The sequence below is a fragment of the Lathamus discolor genome, chromosome 1, assembly GCF_037157495.1.
Source record: "Lathamus discolor isolate bLatDis1 chromosome 1, bLatDis1.hap1, whole genome shotgun sequence".
NCBI classification, from domain to species: domain Eukaryota; kingdom Metazoa; phylum Chordata; class Aves; order Psittaciformes; family Psittacidae; genus Lathamus; species Lathamus discolor.
The window spans coordinates 113543868-113558753 of NC_088884.1; the positions used below are offsets into that span (position 1 = coordinate 113543868).

At 45.0% G+C, this 14886-nt stretch overlaps 1 protein-coding gene and 1 long non-coding RNA gene across 2 annotated transcripts in view; one reads left to right on the forward strand and one right to left on the reverse strand.

Annotated features, from left to right (window-relative positions):
* Positions 1–277: 277 nt before the first annotated feature.
* Positions 278–12675, reverse strand: LOC136020444 (uncharacterized). Its single transcript, XR_010615333.1, has 2 exons — positions 12362–12675; positions 278–1616 (listed from the first exon to the last, which is right to left on the reverse strand). It is a non-coding gene; the product is annotated as an uncharacterized LOC136020444 (long non-coding RNA).
* The window catches only part of TSPAN5 (tetraspanin 5), an 86822-nt gene continuing 84247 nt past the window's right edge, over positions 12312–14886 (forward strand). Inside the window, exon 1 of the mRNA XM_065691532.1 lies at positions 12312–12819. Coding sequence (XP_065547604.1) covers positions 12739–12819 — 81 coding nt within the window. The 5' untranslated portion in view covers positions 12312–12738. The remainder of the gene's footprint in view (positions 12820–14886) is intronic.

Below are 14886 nucleotides of genomic sequence, written 5' to 3' on the forward strand. Positions count from 1 at the left end.
TGTGGTAAAACCTCTCCACCCCCAGCCAAAATCACAAAATTCCTAATGATTTACTTGGAGCCGGGGTTTCACATGTGGGATCAAAGTTCTTAGGCCTATTTAATTCATCTGCATCTACCTCTGCTGGTTGTGCTTGCTTCTTCCATTCATGAAAAGTACCTTACTGATCAGCTCTCTTTAAAACTGTAAAGATGCTTTCTGGCTACATTCTGAGCAAGGCTAGCAGAATCAGTCCCTCTGTGCATAGAAAGTACCAGATAATGACATTCAGGCCAAATAGTCTATCAAGGATATTTTACTTCATATATTTTTCCACAACTCAGCACATACTTTAATCACTGGAATGGACAGGCTGATTGCTTGGCTGATTCCCCTGGTTTCGACACCTAAAATTAAATGTTCAAAAGTTACACAGTCTTTGAGCTAAGGCTGCTCTCTGCATGTTCTTTGGAAGCCAGAAATCCAAGTCAATGCTTACTGCTCTGTGGGAGAGCAGAAGAGATCCTCTGAGAGCTGGCAACCATATACCAGGCTTGGTTTCTCAAGGGAGACCAAAGAGGGAGCATGGTAGTTTGGTCCAGCTCTTTCCAGGTATGCGATTGGCTGGTTCTTGTTGGTGTTACTGGTTTGGTTCTGTCAGGTTCACAGGAACACGTGAGCATCTCCAGCTAGCCCATTCTGCAGACATTCAGTTTACTGGGAATATTCTAATGTTAGTATCGCCAAGAGAAATGAAGGACAAAGTGCTTAAGATGAACAATTCCTCAGAAGGGAAGAGTCTGGAATGCCCCAGACAGGCACACTTGGGTGGCAAGCAATGGTACTATTAGCTGCAGGAGACTGTGTGAGGATCCTTCCATAGCAGTATTAGTCACGAGGAAGTTTCAATGAGACTTGTGGTGTTTCCAGTGCTTTGTCAGAGAAGGAGAGGTGGGAGAGAGTTGGAAAGGGACCAAAGGGGGAACACTCTTGGGAAGGGCAAAGAAGAAAGACAGGAAAACCAAATCTGTGTATCTCACCCTGAGAAGGGCACGAAGGCAACACATGCCCCAGAATGACAGTGCCACGAAAGCCACAACAGAAATCACTGGTGGGAAGGGATACTCTTCTTTCCTCCTTCTTTTTTAATTTACTTCAAAAGGATAGCAGGAGCATGAAGCAAACTGTTATTTATGTAGTGGGCAAGAGACGTGTATTAGGACATCTGTTTTAATGAGCTGCTTCAAAAAGAACCACAAGAGTGGAGCATGTTTGCAGAGCGTAGCAGGCAACCTGCAGAGTAGCAGAGAGCAAGACAGCAGCGGTGCTGTGCGTGCAGACAGCCACAAATGGCTACAGGATTGTGTACATTTGTACTCCTTGCCAAACCACCCCACCCTGACCCCTGTGGGTATTTTACAAATTGAAGGAGGTGCTGTTTCCATATTTTCTGCCCAAGAACATCGATCCCTCTCCTGTTGCTTTCCTTCACGACTCCTTTTTCTTCAGTCAGCAGCTTTTAAATTCCAGCTTTGAGTCTTTTAAAAAATAATGCTGTTTCAATGAATATCCAAAACATATGGCAGAGGAATGCAGAGTTGGATGTTACTCTATCCCAAAGATGAGGCCCTGTTCACCTGGAAAAAAGGAAAAGCAGGCTGAGAGATTTTGAAGCCGAATACACAAGTCTAACATTCTGCCCTAGTCTCTTACTGACTGCTGAGTACAGGAACAAGAAGCAAACTTGGACACTGATTTACTAAGATGCTGTAAGAAAGTCCATTGTGGCTCACCTGTTGCCCCTGCTTCGCAATGGATAAAACAGAGAACTTTCAAGGCTTTCTGCTCATCATCCTTCTAACATCTGTAGTTTCACAGCTTGGAAAGTGTTGTGGTGTAGGATTCAAGGCAAAAATCAGGTGTGATCCATCAGTGAAATGAGAAGGGCAAAGACAAATGGCATGAGGCAGCCATCCCACCAGGAACGCAGTGTTGCAGGCACCGGGCAGTTAATTTCTCAGGTTAGCCAGGTGAGAAAGCATGTTCGATAAAGACCAGATGAAAAATGAGCATAATTGCTCTTTGGGAGATTCAACCTCTCCGTGGCCAAACACTCCTTAGAACAGAACTCTGACAAAACTCATGATAAATTTGCATCCTTATCCATTTTCCAGTTTTTGGTAGGAGAATCAATGGCAAAATACGACTTCAAAGTAGTAACCAGATGTGTTACCTCTGCTTTTCTAGCTATCCACTGTAGGTAACAGAAACATTACACAACTAGAAGCAAGAGTTTGAGATATAGTAGCTGATATCACCCTAGTAGGAAGCAGCTGTATATCTCTTCTACACTAGTGGCTGTCAGCAAGCAACACTGAGCTGACTTAGGATATCCCCTACCTCAAGGGAAGCATTATCCTCTGTACTTGCTCCAGTACTGTGTGTTCTGATAAAGAACAAATGTGTCTGCTAAAATCAGTTCATGCTGCAGTTACTACTTTGAATGAAACTTTGTTTTCAGTTACAAAAATTCTCACAGAACAAAGTAACCATTTGGATTTTCACAGAAATTTACTGGCTATGCCTGCTATAAGTGTGACTGTACTTCTGTGTTTTGTAGCTGAGTACAACCTGCAATGCAGTTTCATGTATATATAAGCCACAAATGGGACGTGCTTTGGACAAAATTTCATATTGCAAAAGAGTTCTGTAGCAGTCAAAATAGCTTGGAGTAAAATTTAGCAACAGGGAATTTAATCTCATGCTGTTACTCCACAGGTTAGCAAACAGATGTCATTATGTAAGAGAGGTGGTATCTGTAATTTTGGTTGATGTAACAAAAGCACATCCATCTAAAGTTAGGTAAAGAGGTAATTTGCTTTATGTTTTTATTAAAATTCAATTTACATTGAAAATAATGGTCATTTAACATCCAGATTACATAGGCTATCCCACTGAATACCTCTTCCCTGTGCCTATCCAAGTTGCATACTAGGCCCTCCAGGACTCACTCTCAAGGAGATGTCGGCTTCTAAACGCTAAGATTGCTTTTGGAATAGGAGCTCTGGCATACCGGGCTGAATACCAAGAGGTATTCAGGCATATACAGTGTATGTTTTTTATTCTTTCTTTGAAGTATTTAATGGTTTACTATTTTGATGTCTCTTCAGACCTTGCCAACACTAAGCTTTTCCTGTTAGTTTGTAACCACACAGAATACGAAACAGCCCAGTCTCAATAAATTTGGTAGGTAGGTGTTCTATCCTAGCTTGAAAGTGAATGGCTTGCTTTGTGTAGCTCTTGGAGTGCATCACTCTTGTTTCAATTGTGACAATTTGGCTTACACCTCTCTTTTCCTTGTGTGAAGTGGGGCTTGAGCACATTGCACCATTCTGTTGTGCATATCCTCTAGACATGCTGTTCCCTGCTATGGAATTATGGAAAACTACCCAAAATTTTCCCAGAATACTGTTATACAGTTGCAGGCACAGTGGCAAGTGCAAGCTCGCAAGGACACAGATATATTCTAGGAAAAAGACTGGATCAGTACAATAAGCAGGCAACAGTAATAGGTGTACTTGTATAGTACAGAACACTGACTGCAAGCTCTGCCTTGTCTACCTAGTGCAGGCTGACCTCGTGTTTCCTATGGTTACTTCTCCTGCCAAACTTAGAATCACAGAATCAACTACATTGGAAAAGACCTTCAAGATCAAGTCCAACCATTACCCCAGGACTGCCAAATCCACCACTAAACCATGTCACTAAGGGCCGCATCCACATGTTTTTTGAACACTCCCAGGGACTGTGACTCCACCACTTCCCTGGACAGCCTGTTCCAATGCCTGAGCACCCTTTCAGTGAAGAAATTGTACCTAATATCCAATCTAAGCCCTCCCTGACACAGCTATTACTTGTTACATGGGAGAAGAGACCAGCCACCACCTCTCTCCATCCTCGTTTCGGGCAGTTGTAGAGTCCTATGCGTTTCAGCTGCCAGGTCTTGGACCTATCAAAATTGGGGAAATGTCTCCTTCTCTCTCTACGGAGCACATAGAGGCCCACGGAAGGCAAACATCAGCGTAATTTGCCACTAGATGGCTGGACCTCGTTTTTGTCCAGCTCTCGTTTTTTTTCCTGGCTCTGAGTGACAGTGCTCAGAGCAGAACAATGGACTCATTGTAAGCTCTCTCTCCCCCCCCCTTTATAACTTAACATTTTTAAACAGCTGATGCGTTTAGCAGATTTACCTTTACAATGAATATTTCAGACTTTTCAAATCTACTGAAAAAGCTGTGCTGATATCTTAAGAAAATGGTAGATCTTTGCTGAGACAAAAATCTCCCTAACTCCTGTTATTTTTTTCCATTCCATTACATATGTGACACAGCTTTCATTGAGTGTTTCATTTCACATGTGTATGCGTAAGTGCGACACACTTAACAGTTCATTGTTCAGCTGGGATATAGCATTACAAAGTCCTGAGAAGTCATGACATAGCAGCCACATATTTTGGTCTGGGGAATTTGGTGACATAAAATTTGTAAAGCTTTTAGACACTAAGGTTCATGTCACTGTGATTCGGGGCAGAAATGTCTGTTCTGGGCAAAAGTAGCTTTCTTTTGAGAAAGATTATTTTACTCACGGGCAGTCTCTTCAAGAAGGTTAATACTTCTGGGTAAAAACATCAGCTCTACTGATGGCTGCAGACTGATATATTATACAGAGTATGGAGGCCTACTTCAAAAGGCAAATTTCTCCTGCCTGAAAGCAGACAAGAGGAACAAAGTATGCATCTGTTTCTTGAAGATATCACTTCTTTTTTTTTTCCCCTTATCAGTCTCTTCTTCACACTTTCACATCCATTATTGTATTTACTGGGTCCGCATTGTGCATTTATAGATATGTTTGTATCCTTGAGTTCCAAACAACAGAGAGGTACAATTTTTAATTAGATTCACTTTAGTTGTTTTGCTGTTGCAACACTAGCATTTTATGCTTGCCATTTGCAGGAACAAGGAGGAGACATAATCCCTGCCTCCAAGGTAGTATAATCTCAGGTGCCAAACCTGGGAATCTCAGGGCCCTTTAATAGCTGAGCAAGGGTCTGAAGATATGCTGAAGATATGTGAAGATGTGATGGTGGTACTTGAAATGGTAAGACCGAGGTGAATCTACAAATAACTCTGGGGTGGGATTTCTTTTCTTTTTCAGATATTGTCTCAGATATCAGTTACCCACAGTTCAATTTTCTTAAAGCACTATGACAGCAAAAAAAAAGTTGACGGTATAATTAGTGTGGTAGAAGCAGAGCAGGAAACCAAAACAAATTCTCCATATCCCAACTCACAGGGAAACACGGGTGGTGAAGCATGTAGCAAACAACAAGCCTCTGAAGAAATAGACTTCAAAAGTAATTGTTCAACCCAACAAGAATATTAGTGGCTACTCTGTTCTCATCTGCAGGGAAGTTTCTGGGGGTTTTTTTAATATAACTGGAGAGAGTAAGAAAGACTTGGAAATTTCTTTTTATTGGACTTGCAAACAAGTAAATTGTACATTTTTCTAAGCGCCTGCCTTTTAAAGGTGCCTGAAGGGTATATGTGCAGTTTATTTATGAAGTGTAACCTCGCACCTGGAAGAAGTCCAGAAGCAAAGTCTGGACCCAGTTTACTTGCTCTTTGAACTTTTCAAAATAGAGGAGTTCCCAAGTAAATAGAGGAACTGTGTGGCTAGCTTGAATCTTATCTTCTGCTACTTAATCCTGTTCCAAACAGCATGCTATTGCTGAGCAAAGAGGACTATCTGCCAAAGATGTAGCATTACCACAGGCAGGATGCATTCCTCCCACCTTACTATGGGAAGTAAAAAGCCCTGACAACACAGCATGGTTTTGTAATGTCTCTAGTACTGCTATTTTATGCCTTTTTGGAATGCGTTTTGTTTTTGGTTTTGTAAGTATTTAATTTACCTTGTTCCTAAGCAGGTCCACCAGTATAAGCTACATAGAATATTGCTGTAAAATACCTGGTTCGCTGGTGTTATTGAAAGTGCTATGTTTGCTGTGGCAGCTGTCTGCATAACATCTGAGAAATGAGAAATGTTAATACCAAATGTAAAGGAAACTGGTATCTTTGATCCTGCTGTGTGCTAACTGTTGTCAGATACGAATGGAGGTGTGTAGGAAGACACAAAATTACGAGTAAATCAGGTTAAACATATCCCTTGCTTGGGATAATCAGCTCACTTGCAGGACCTCCTGTAAAGTCTTAATAAACTGTTAAGAGGCCCTGGATACATTCTGTCACGTAGTCTGACAGACAGGAGATACTGAAGTCACAAAGATGGCAGCCCTTTTGCCACTCCTATTGCCATAGCCCAGATGAGCAAGCATGTTCCTACCACAGGTGAGGAGATGGCTCTCTGCAGCTGGAGTGCCCTGCAGATCTGGTGCCCCCTCCAGCAGGTGCTGACTCCCTTGAGTACCTCAGCACTCTCCCCAGAAGGTTTTGGATCAACTCTCTGCTGTGAAGGCAATGACACAGCGCGCCTTCAGATCACAGCATCTCTACAGCCATTTGAACTAAAAAGCAATGGGAAAAGTGTTGCTTAGATTTAAAACGAGAGCTTGTTGCATAGCTGGCTTTTCCCACTCTGTTCTCAGCAAGATGATTTGAGGCCCCACCTGCACAGAGGTCTGGCGGCTGAGCTTTCAACCAGGCTGGCCAAACATTTGCTCCAACACCTTTTAGCTCCTCTGTAGCTCATGGCTTTCAGTCAGGCCAGGCTGAAAGCTTTTCTAAAAGCTGGGCTGTGAGATGAATTGGTCTGCTAGCCTCCCATCCCACCACTCTGACTGCAACTTGCATTTAAAGCCTACAACCATTAGATTTGCAGTCTTGCGCTCTCTCATCCTAACTCCTGCTTCCACTCACTGACCTTCTGACAGGTTCACAGATCTGCCTGGAAAGAGATGCCAGACTGACTCCTGAGGGATTGTTCATGTGGATAACTCTGATTCAGGCTCACAGGAAAAACAAAAATCTGCACAGGAGGAGGGATGGGAAGCTCAGGTGGCTTAGGGTTGAGTAAAGAAAACCCTTGGAGGGAAACACACTCAAACACTACTAAAAATTGTGGATTTGAAGAAAATCTTATCACCATTAAAACACACTCAGAGGAAATCCTCACTCTCCTGAGTGCTGTTACAGAGTAAACACCATATGTTAAACCTCTGAGCTGTGAAGCGAGGAAGTCCTGTGTTATTTGATGAAGAATGGCTGAGAGCAACTCAGAGGGCCTTGAAAAACCTAATGGACCTTAACTTTAGAAAATCATAGGGTGCTTCATCGTAGGATAAACATCGGTTGCCCTTTTGGATGGAGCATTGGCAAGAATTACACCAGAGCCTTTAGATATACACAAGCAATAGTCTGTGTTCAGGAATGGAAGTTTCCAAATTTGAAGAGTTTGTCCAGGGCCTTTAGCAATACAAAGTTAGAAGGGAAATTTGGTACTTACTGGAGTCTAACAACGAAAGCAACAGTACCAAAAGGGGAGGCGACTGCCCATATTCTGGTTGTAGCAACCTCTAATTCAGGACTGCGAATCTGTGTTTCTTTTGTAGAATAATGCATATGTTTTATCTCATTAAGCCTCGTCACTGCCCTGTGCATAGAATGGTTGTAACAAGTACTTTATAGTTTATGCACTTTGGAGCCAGTTTGGATGTAGGAGTGTATGGAACCACACCTGCAGTCACTGTGTGACTGAGCTATGGACTAGGTACGTCAGACTATTTATGCTTCATCATTGTATAGACTTGTCAGGGGAATTAGTAAGAGTGAACTCTGTAAAACTCTCCAGAACAGGGGCTTGCTGAGGCACTGCAGTACATAAACAGAGCTGTCCTTCTGAATGTTTGCCCCAAGCAGCACCATGGTGCAGCTGCAGCCCAAAACGCCGCTCTTTTGCTTTTGACCGCATAGCGAGAGGGAGGAAGTGTACCACCGCTCCCACCCTTCCTCTCACAAGCAGCAGAGGTAGCAGCTCCCTGTGCTGGGCAGAAAAATTACCTCTTCCCTCTCTCGAAGGAAAGAAACAGCAGGGTGCATTATTCTTCCCTACAGTTTCAAAGTAGCATTTCTGGCACTAACGGTCTGCATATCTCATTTTGCATATGTTTGCTCTAAACGGACTTCTGAGGCTCCATCTTCACGTCTATCTGCTTAGAATGCTGCAAGACTTGTCTGGGCTCATCTTGAACAAACCAGCTGGCAGACTGCAAGCAGCAGAGCTCAGCTCAGTAGGCTTTGTGACCATTATTGTGGATACTTGGTAGTTCTCTTTAAGTAATTTGCATCCTGGTTAGTAGCTCTCATCATCTTTGTTCTAAAATCTGCCAAATGCTGGTCAGAAGTGGAGTGAATACAACTTGTAGCTTCTTAAGAAATTCTTAAGAACACATGAAAGAATGGATCCTTACACCAAAAGTACAGCATTCAGAGAAAAAAAATTAATGCCCAAATACATATTCTCTCGAGAAAGTAAAATCAGACATAATGCAGTTGCTTATGAGTTATTATTTGGTACACCTTAGCTTCAGATTCTGGCCTTTAACTCTGTAAATGTATAGACATGCTTAATAATCTGTGAATCATCTTAACAGCGTTCTTGTTATCAGATTATAATGATGTTGGGTTGGTCCTGCAAAGAGATATTATTATCCAGTATTGAGAGCTAAGTTTCATATGAAAAAGCAGCTCAACGCTCACCAGAAAGCCACTAACAAGCGTTAGCCTTAACAGTAATCTATCAGTACTTGCACCTGTGAACTAAATGAAAAGATTTGTGTTGGTCTTGTGGGAAGCAGAAGTCATGCTCACAGCTGGGACGCAGCATGTAATTCCACCAAGGCCAATACAACTTGTATCACCACTTGAGTTGGGTTCTATAGAATTCTTACTTAAAACTCCTCTTAGACCCAAACCCCAACCCCTCATCAGTGGTCGCTCATTTGCTAAGCAGAAAGCAAAGTGTTTTCCTGGTTGCAAAACCATCAAATAAACACAAATGGCATTACGAACCAGTATGGTATTTAGATTGAAAAATATTCTGAGGTAGATAATACTTCCAACTCTATAAGTCTTGTTGTATGTCAGAAAGCTCTATGGCTTCCCCATGGAAAAATATTGCTATCCTATGAATTTCAGCTAAAATGAAGTGTCTAGGCAATAACAAGACTTATGGACACAGACACTGAACTCCTTTTAGACCACAACCCTTTATCTCACTAAAAGTGGCACGTGGTGAGATTAGCAATGTGATAACTCATGGAACTCTGGTCTTCAATGTGCTGCTTAGCCATTTCTCATCTTGAGTCACTCAGACTTGCATTTCTTTTTCTCTGGAAAATGTCAAAGAATTCATAGATCAAAAAAAGGAGCTGACATAAAGATAGAGGTGATGGATCTAAGAAATGATTGAATTGAGGAATTACGTGGGAAGTAAGGATTTAGAGTCCACAACTATTCCCCTTATGCAAATTTCTCAAACTTCCAGTCTTTAGTCAGAAGCCCATTGATACTTACATCTTAGAGATGAAAAGTGTATTTCATCACTTGGATGGGACTTCTTCTCCAATGTCAGTAGTAAATCAAAACATTACCTAGTGTTAGGAAGCACTGTGCTACTAAAAACATTGCTTTGTCATTGAAATATGTCCATCAGTACTCCTGTGACTAGTCAGTTGAATTATAAACTAACAGAATTTGAATAACTGTCTTGCCATACTGCAGGGAAGGGTATGTCGCTCCTGCTGAGTATCACCTAAGGCTTTTGTGCCAAAACATCACACCGGAACTCAGTATTGACTGATAACTAACAGTGAATTTAAAGTGCTGTCACAGTCATCTTGCTCAGCTTCCAGAGCTAGGTGGCCAAAGCATGTGAGAAGAGATCCATCCGAGATGGCACAAAGCCAAAGGATTTTTTATTTTTTTAATCTATCCCTGTTTGTTTAGGACAGGAGGTAAAATATGTTTGTAAACCAGAGAGATTGCTGCAGGTGCAGAGGACTCTGTTCCAGCTGGCATTCGGAAAGATCAGTTACCTACATCAAAGCTGTTCTGCTGCCTTTGCTGTCTGGTTGCTGGTTTCTGAGGCTGCACAGGAACTCTACACACAAAGTGAATTAAAAAGAGCAAGGTTCTGTGTTCAATACCCTCCTCAAGTGGGCAATCTAGTCATTAACACCAGACATCCTAAATTCTCTTAAAGCTGATCAGGTCACGGGACAATGTGAAATGCTTTTGACATTAAAATGAGACTCGGCAATGCGATACTATTCTTGACTGAGAAAGCGAGTGAATTCATGTAATCTGATGCTATAATTTATGTAGTTTGCATTTCTTTTTAAATTGTTGATTTGGAATGAATGGATTAATACACAAACCGTCTGAGATTGTTACTGAATTTATTGTAATCAATATTACTCTGCAATATTTTCCTCTTGCCTGTGAAGCATTAAAATGCTAAAGGGTGCCAACACGTGGTGTTAGCAGGGTGTTATGACAGGAATATTACAAATGTTTGTACAGGTTGTCACCAATATTTGAAGCCACTTGTAAAAACAGCACCTTAATATAACACATTATTACCATACCCTACTGTATGTATGTACTGATGTGTTTTTACCCGTTGGTACAGAACCTAAGGATTACTAATTATTCACCCTTTTCTGCCTCCTTCCCATGGGTGGTCTTGCAAAGACACAGTGTTAACAATACCCTAACAATAGACATAGGGACAACATTCATGTGGTAAACTATAGTCATAGTTAAATTGTATGGACGTGTTGCATTAATTTCTCATTTACCTATAACTGCTTATTTTCATGGAACCCTTTCAGCAGATCCTTTTTCTTAACATCTACCAGACCTGACAGACAAATATTTTCCTTCTCTTTCCAAAAAGACACATGACCAAGGTCCCATAATGAGTATGAAGTGATCTTGAACCAAAGACTAGTTTTTGTAGTTCTAACAACATCATACTTTTGAAGTGTGTTATCTTACAACCTTATAGAGATGGGAAATTAATTTATTACAAAGAAGTCTTCTATCTTTTGAATTAAAATATTGCACTTGCAGCTAGATCAGAAGACTCTACAGACTTGAAACACTAAAACGATGATATTCTTCAGCAAAGAAATGCTATTAATTATTCTGTTAATGCCAGACCACACGGACTCTTGAATCCCAAGCAGTCTATGAATACAGCTAAGCCATGTAACTTTACAGTTGGCAAGTCCAGCATGAATTCAGAGTATGCTAAAATATGAACCCTAGAAAGCATTGTAAAATGGTTCTTCATGCGTTCCTGTGCGTGCAGTGCATACAAGTTCAAGTGGGAGGTGATCTGAAGGCACCCATTCAGAATAACCTCTACAGTACAATTACGGTCTTGCTCCTCCTCATTACCACTGCCAAGCTAGAACCGTGCTGCTCTCCTGCCTTTTCTCCCCGAGCAGGCTACAGAGCGCTGTGCCCCGTTCCCTCACGCTAGGCAGGCTGTGCAATTCCTCACTGCCTCCGCTTTGGCCGCCCCAGCTGTAGGAGGGAGGGAGGGAGAGAGGGAAACCCCCGGCCTGGCACCGCTGCTTTGTGTGCAACGCCGCGGCTCGGGGAGCCCGCCGGCTACTTTGCCGAGGGAGACGTCGCGGAAGGCGGATGGAAGACACCTGCACTCGGACTTACGAACCCGTAACGAAGACACGGGCTCAGCAGACCCCGTTACTGCCCGCGGGCTCCGAACACGAGCAACACGGCGCTCCCCGCAGCGCGGGCCGGGGCGGTCAGTAACGTGCGCCCCGCGGCAGGCTCCCCGTACCGCGGCTGCCCTGCACGGCCGCTCCCTCGGCCACCCCGCCGGACCCGTTACGTAACTGAGGCGGTGGCGGCGACAGCCACAACCGGGCCGGCCCCTCACACAAAGACCGGCACCACCCCGGCGGGAGCCACCTCACGACCACCCCCCCCACGACCCCCGACCGGCCGAGCCGCGCACCCCCCCTCCAGACACACACACGCACAAGCACCGCGGTGGGGCGGTGGACGGAGGTGGTGAGACAGAGGGGCCGCCCGGGGCCGCCCCGGCCCGCCCCCAGCGCGCCGCCGCGCAGGCCGATTGGCGAGGCGCGCCGCCGATTACGCCGCCGCGGCTGCCGCTGGCCAGCCTCTCTTCGCCACCCCCCCCCCCCCCCTCCCCTTCGCCGCGGGGCGGGGCGCGCGCGGCCGCCGTTGCCGCTGTGGGGGCGGGGGAAGGAGCGAGCGTTGTTCGGGAGGGCTCCGGTAGGGCAGTGCCGTGCCGTACCGTACCGTACCGGGCTGTGGTGGCGAGGGGCTCCCCGCTCTGCCCCGGCAGCTCCTTCCCTGGCTGCCGCCCCTCTTCTTCTGTCTGCCCCCCTCCCGCTGCGAGTAGCCGGGGCCTCCTCCATGCGGGAGAAGAGGAGGAGGTGGGAGCTGCTCGCCGGCCATCCCCGGCGCCCGGCAAGTCGCAGTCGAGCCGCCGTCGCGCCGCTCTTGCCACATCTCCCCACGGCGAGCAGCCGGCGCTGAGCCCTGCCCTCCGCGCCGTCCCAGCCCCCCTCCGGATAGATCCCTCTCGTCCGTCCCCCCCTCTTCTTATTCATTTCATTCCCCCCCCGCCACTTTGGTTCTCAACCTGGCTGCGAGCAAAGTGTCTTCATGAGCGCAGAGGATGTCCGGGAAGCACTACAAGGGGCCTGAAGTCAGTTGTTGCATCAAGTATTTCATCTTCGGCTTCAATGTCATTTTCTGGGTAAGTGGGCCGGTTGCACGGCGATTCGTGTCTTCCTTTGCCACCTTCTCCTCCTCCTCCTCCTCCCGCTCCGCCGATCCCGGGCTGGGCACGGGCAGGAATGAAAACCGGAGGGACCGTGTAAAAGCGGAGCCCCGGGGTTGTGCGTGACAGTTGGGCGCGCGGCCGGCGGTTACGGGTTTGAATGGGGCTTTCGGGGGTGCCGTCTTAACCCTCCCTTTCTCCCCCCCTGTAGTCACCTCCTGCCCGCCCGGCTCCGGGCAGCCCTTCCCCGGGCAAGTTGGCGTGCTGCGTTCCGGCACCTTGGGGGGCTGCGGGCTCCTGTTCCCTTCCGGCCCTCCTAATTGCTTTTGTTGTAGGTGCGAACAGGGTTTCTTGCCTCTTCCCCCCCCCCCTTTTCCTATTCCCTTCCTCCTCGTCTGCTTTGTGGTGGGGGAGGGAGCAGCTAGACACTCGTGCCTGGAGAGCGAATTGATCTGTATGTTTTCCTGCCGGTATCTCTGTTAAATACAAAGAATAATAAAATCACAGCTCAAGTTCCCTAAACAGCGCAGTTTAAGGCAATGATTACACAATGGCGAGGTTGTGTACAGCACGGATTTATTATGATTAGCTATGAAGACATAGTAGTAGTAGCAATAATAGGATGGAGGAGGGAGGAAACTGTATTCCCACCCATCCCTAAAGTGTAAACCCATGGGAGGCTTGGTTGGGCATTCGCTGGGATGCCTGGCAGTGCTGCTCGGTCTCCTGACTGCACAGTATGTTGTTGCACCATTCTAGCACTGGCTGTAGAATCGGCAGAACTGCATAGTGAAATGTAACCTGCATATAGTAGCTTTTCTAGCATCTTCTCAATGTATTGGATTTGAAAGAGAAGCAGCTGTTTTTAGATTTACATGCCAAATTTCGTAACCACAGAGGAGAGGGGGTGAGCATTCTCTCACACATATAAACAATGAGGTTTTATCACTTCATAGAATGTTACAGTTGGGTGAAGGCTCTTACATGTGCAATTCCCCTCTTTTCATGAGATATTCCATTCAGCAATGGGAAACAGGCATAAATCGAGGTAGGGTGAGTGTGTTTTTGAGGGGCTTTGAGGGCAAGTTGAATACATATCTCATGGAGTTGCTTCTTCGGACTAGAAACATGAATTGGGGACACACCCCCACCCCCTTGAAGTTTTCTGAATGAAGATGGGGAAGAATAGAGGAGAGAAACCCCCAAACCAGTACTGGGCTTGTGATTGTCACCTTGGTGAGAATAAACGAGGGTGGTTACATGGCTAGCTGGTGTTCTTAGCTAACCTCCTATCTGTGTTCCTTGAAAGTAAAGATGCTTGAAGATGCCTTGGAAGAGCAGGAGTTTTGATGAATTACACTTTTATACTGAAATACCTTTCTTTAGTTGAGCAAGTAAGCTGATGGAGTGAAGGTGGCTGTGGTTTCATGTCAGTGTTTACTTGGCCCAAGACTGACCTGTGGAGATCAGTGGTTGCAGGCTTTGTAGTATTCTGACCCTACAGTGCCTCTTCTTATTGTACAGTTCACTCAGTTTTTAGAGGTTGAGTTTGCCATGGTTCTTTTCACGTGTCTGATTTTTCATTTTGATTTCCCTGGGTGTATGTTGCTGTGAACACAGATGTTTTTGAGCAGAGAACAGAGCAGTGTGAGGAACACTTGTGTGCAATGTCCTTGGAAGAGAAAGATTATGGTGAAATATACATGAATGTGTGATCTTGCTCCTTCAGGCACCATCAGTTTATAAGAAGCTATATACCATGTAATTTCCTTCATTTTATTCTCTGAAGTTTAGTGTGGGGATGGTTCAGGTGGGGAAGCTGTATGTTTTTAGGTATTTTGTGGCTAGTTGTTTTCCTGTTCCTGTGCTGTTGAGGCTTGTGCAGCATAGTTTTTGCATGGCTGCAGATGCTTCTCTGTTGTAACTGAATGGGTTAAAGGATATTTCGCAAGGCCACATGGCGTTATACTGCTGGAACACTAATCTGAAGACCTGACTATATCGCCCACTCTGCCATTTGCTTGATGTGTGGCCCTTGCTTAC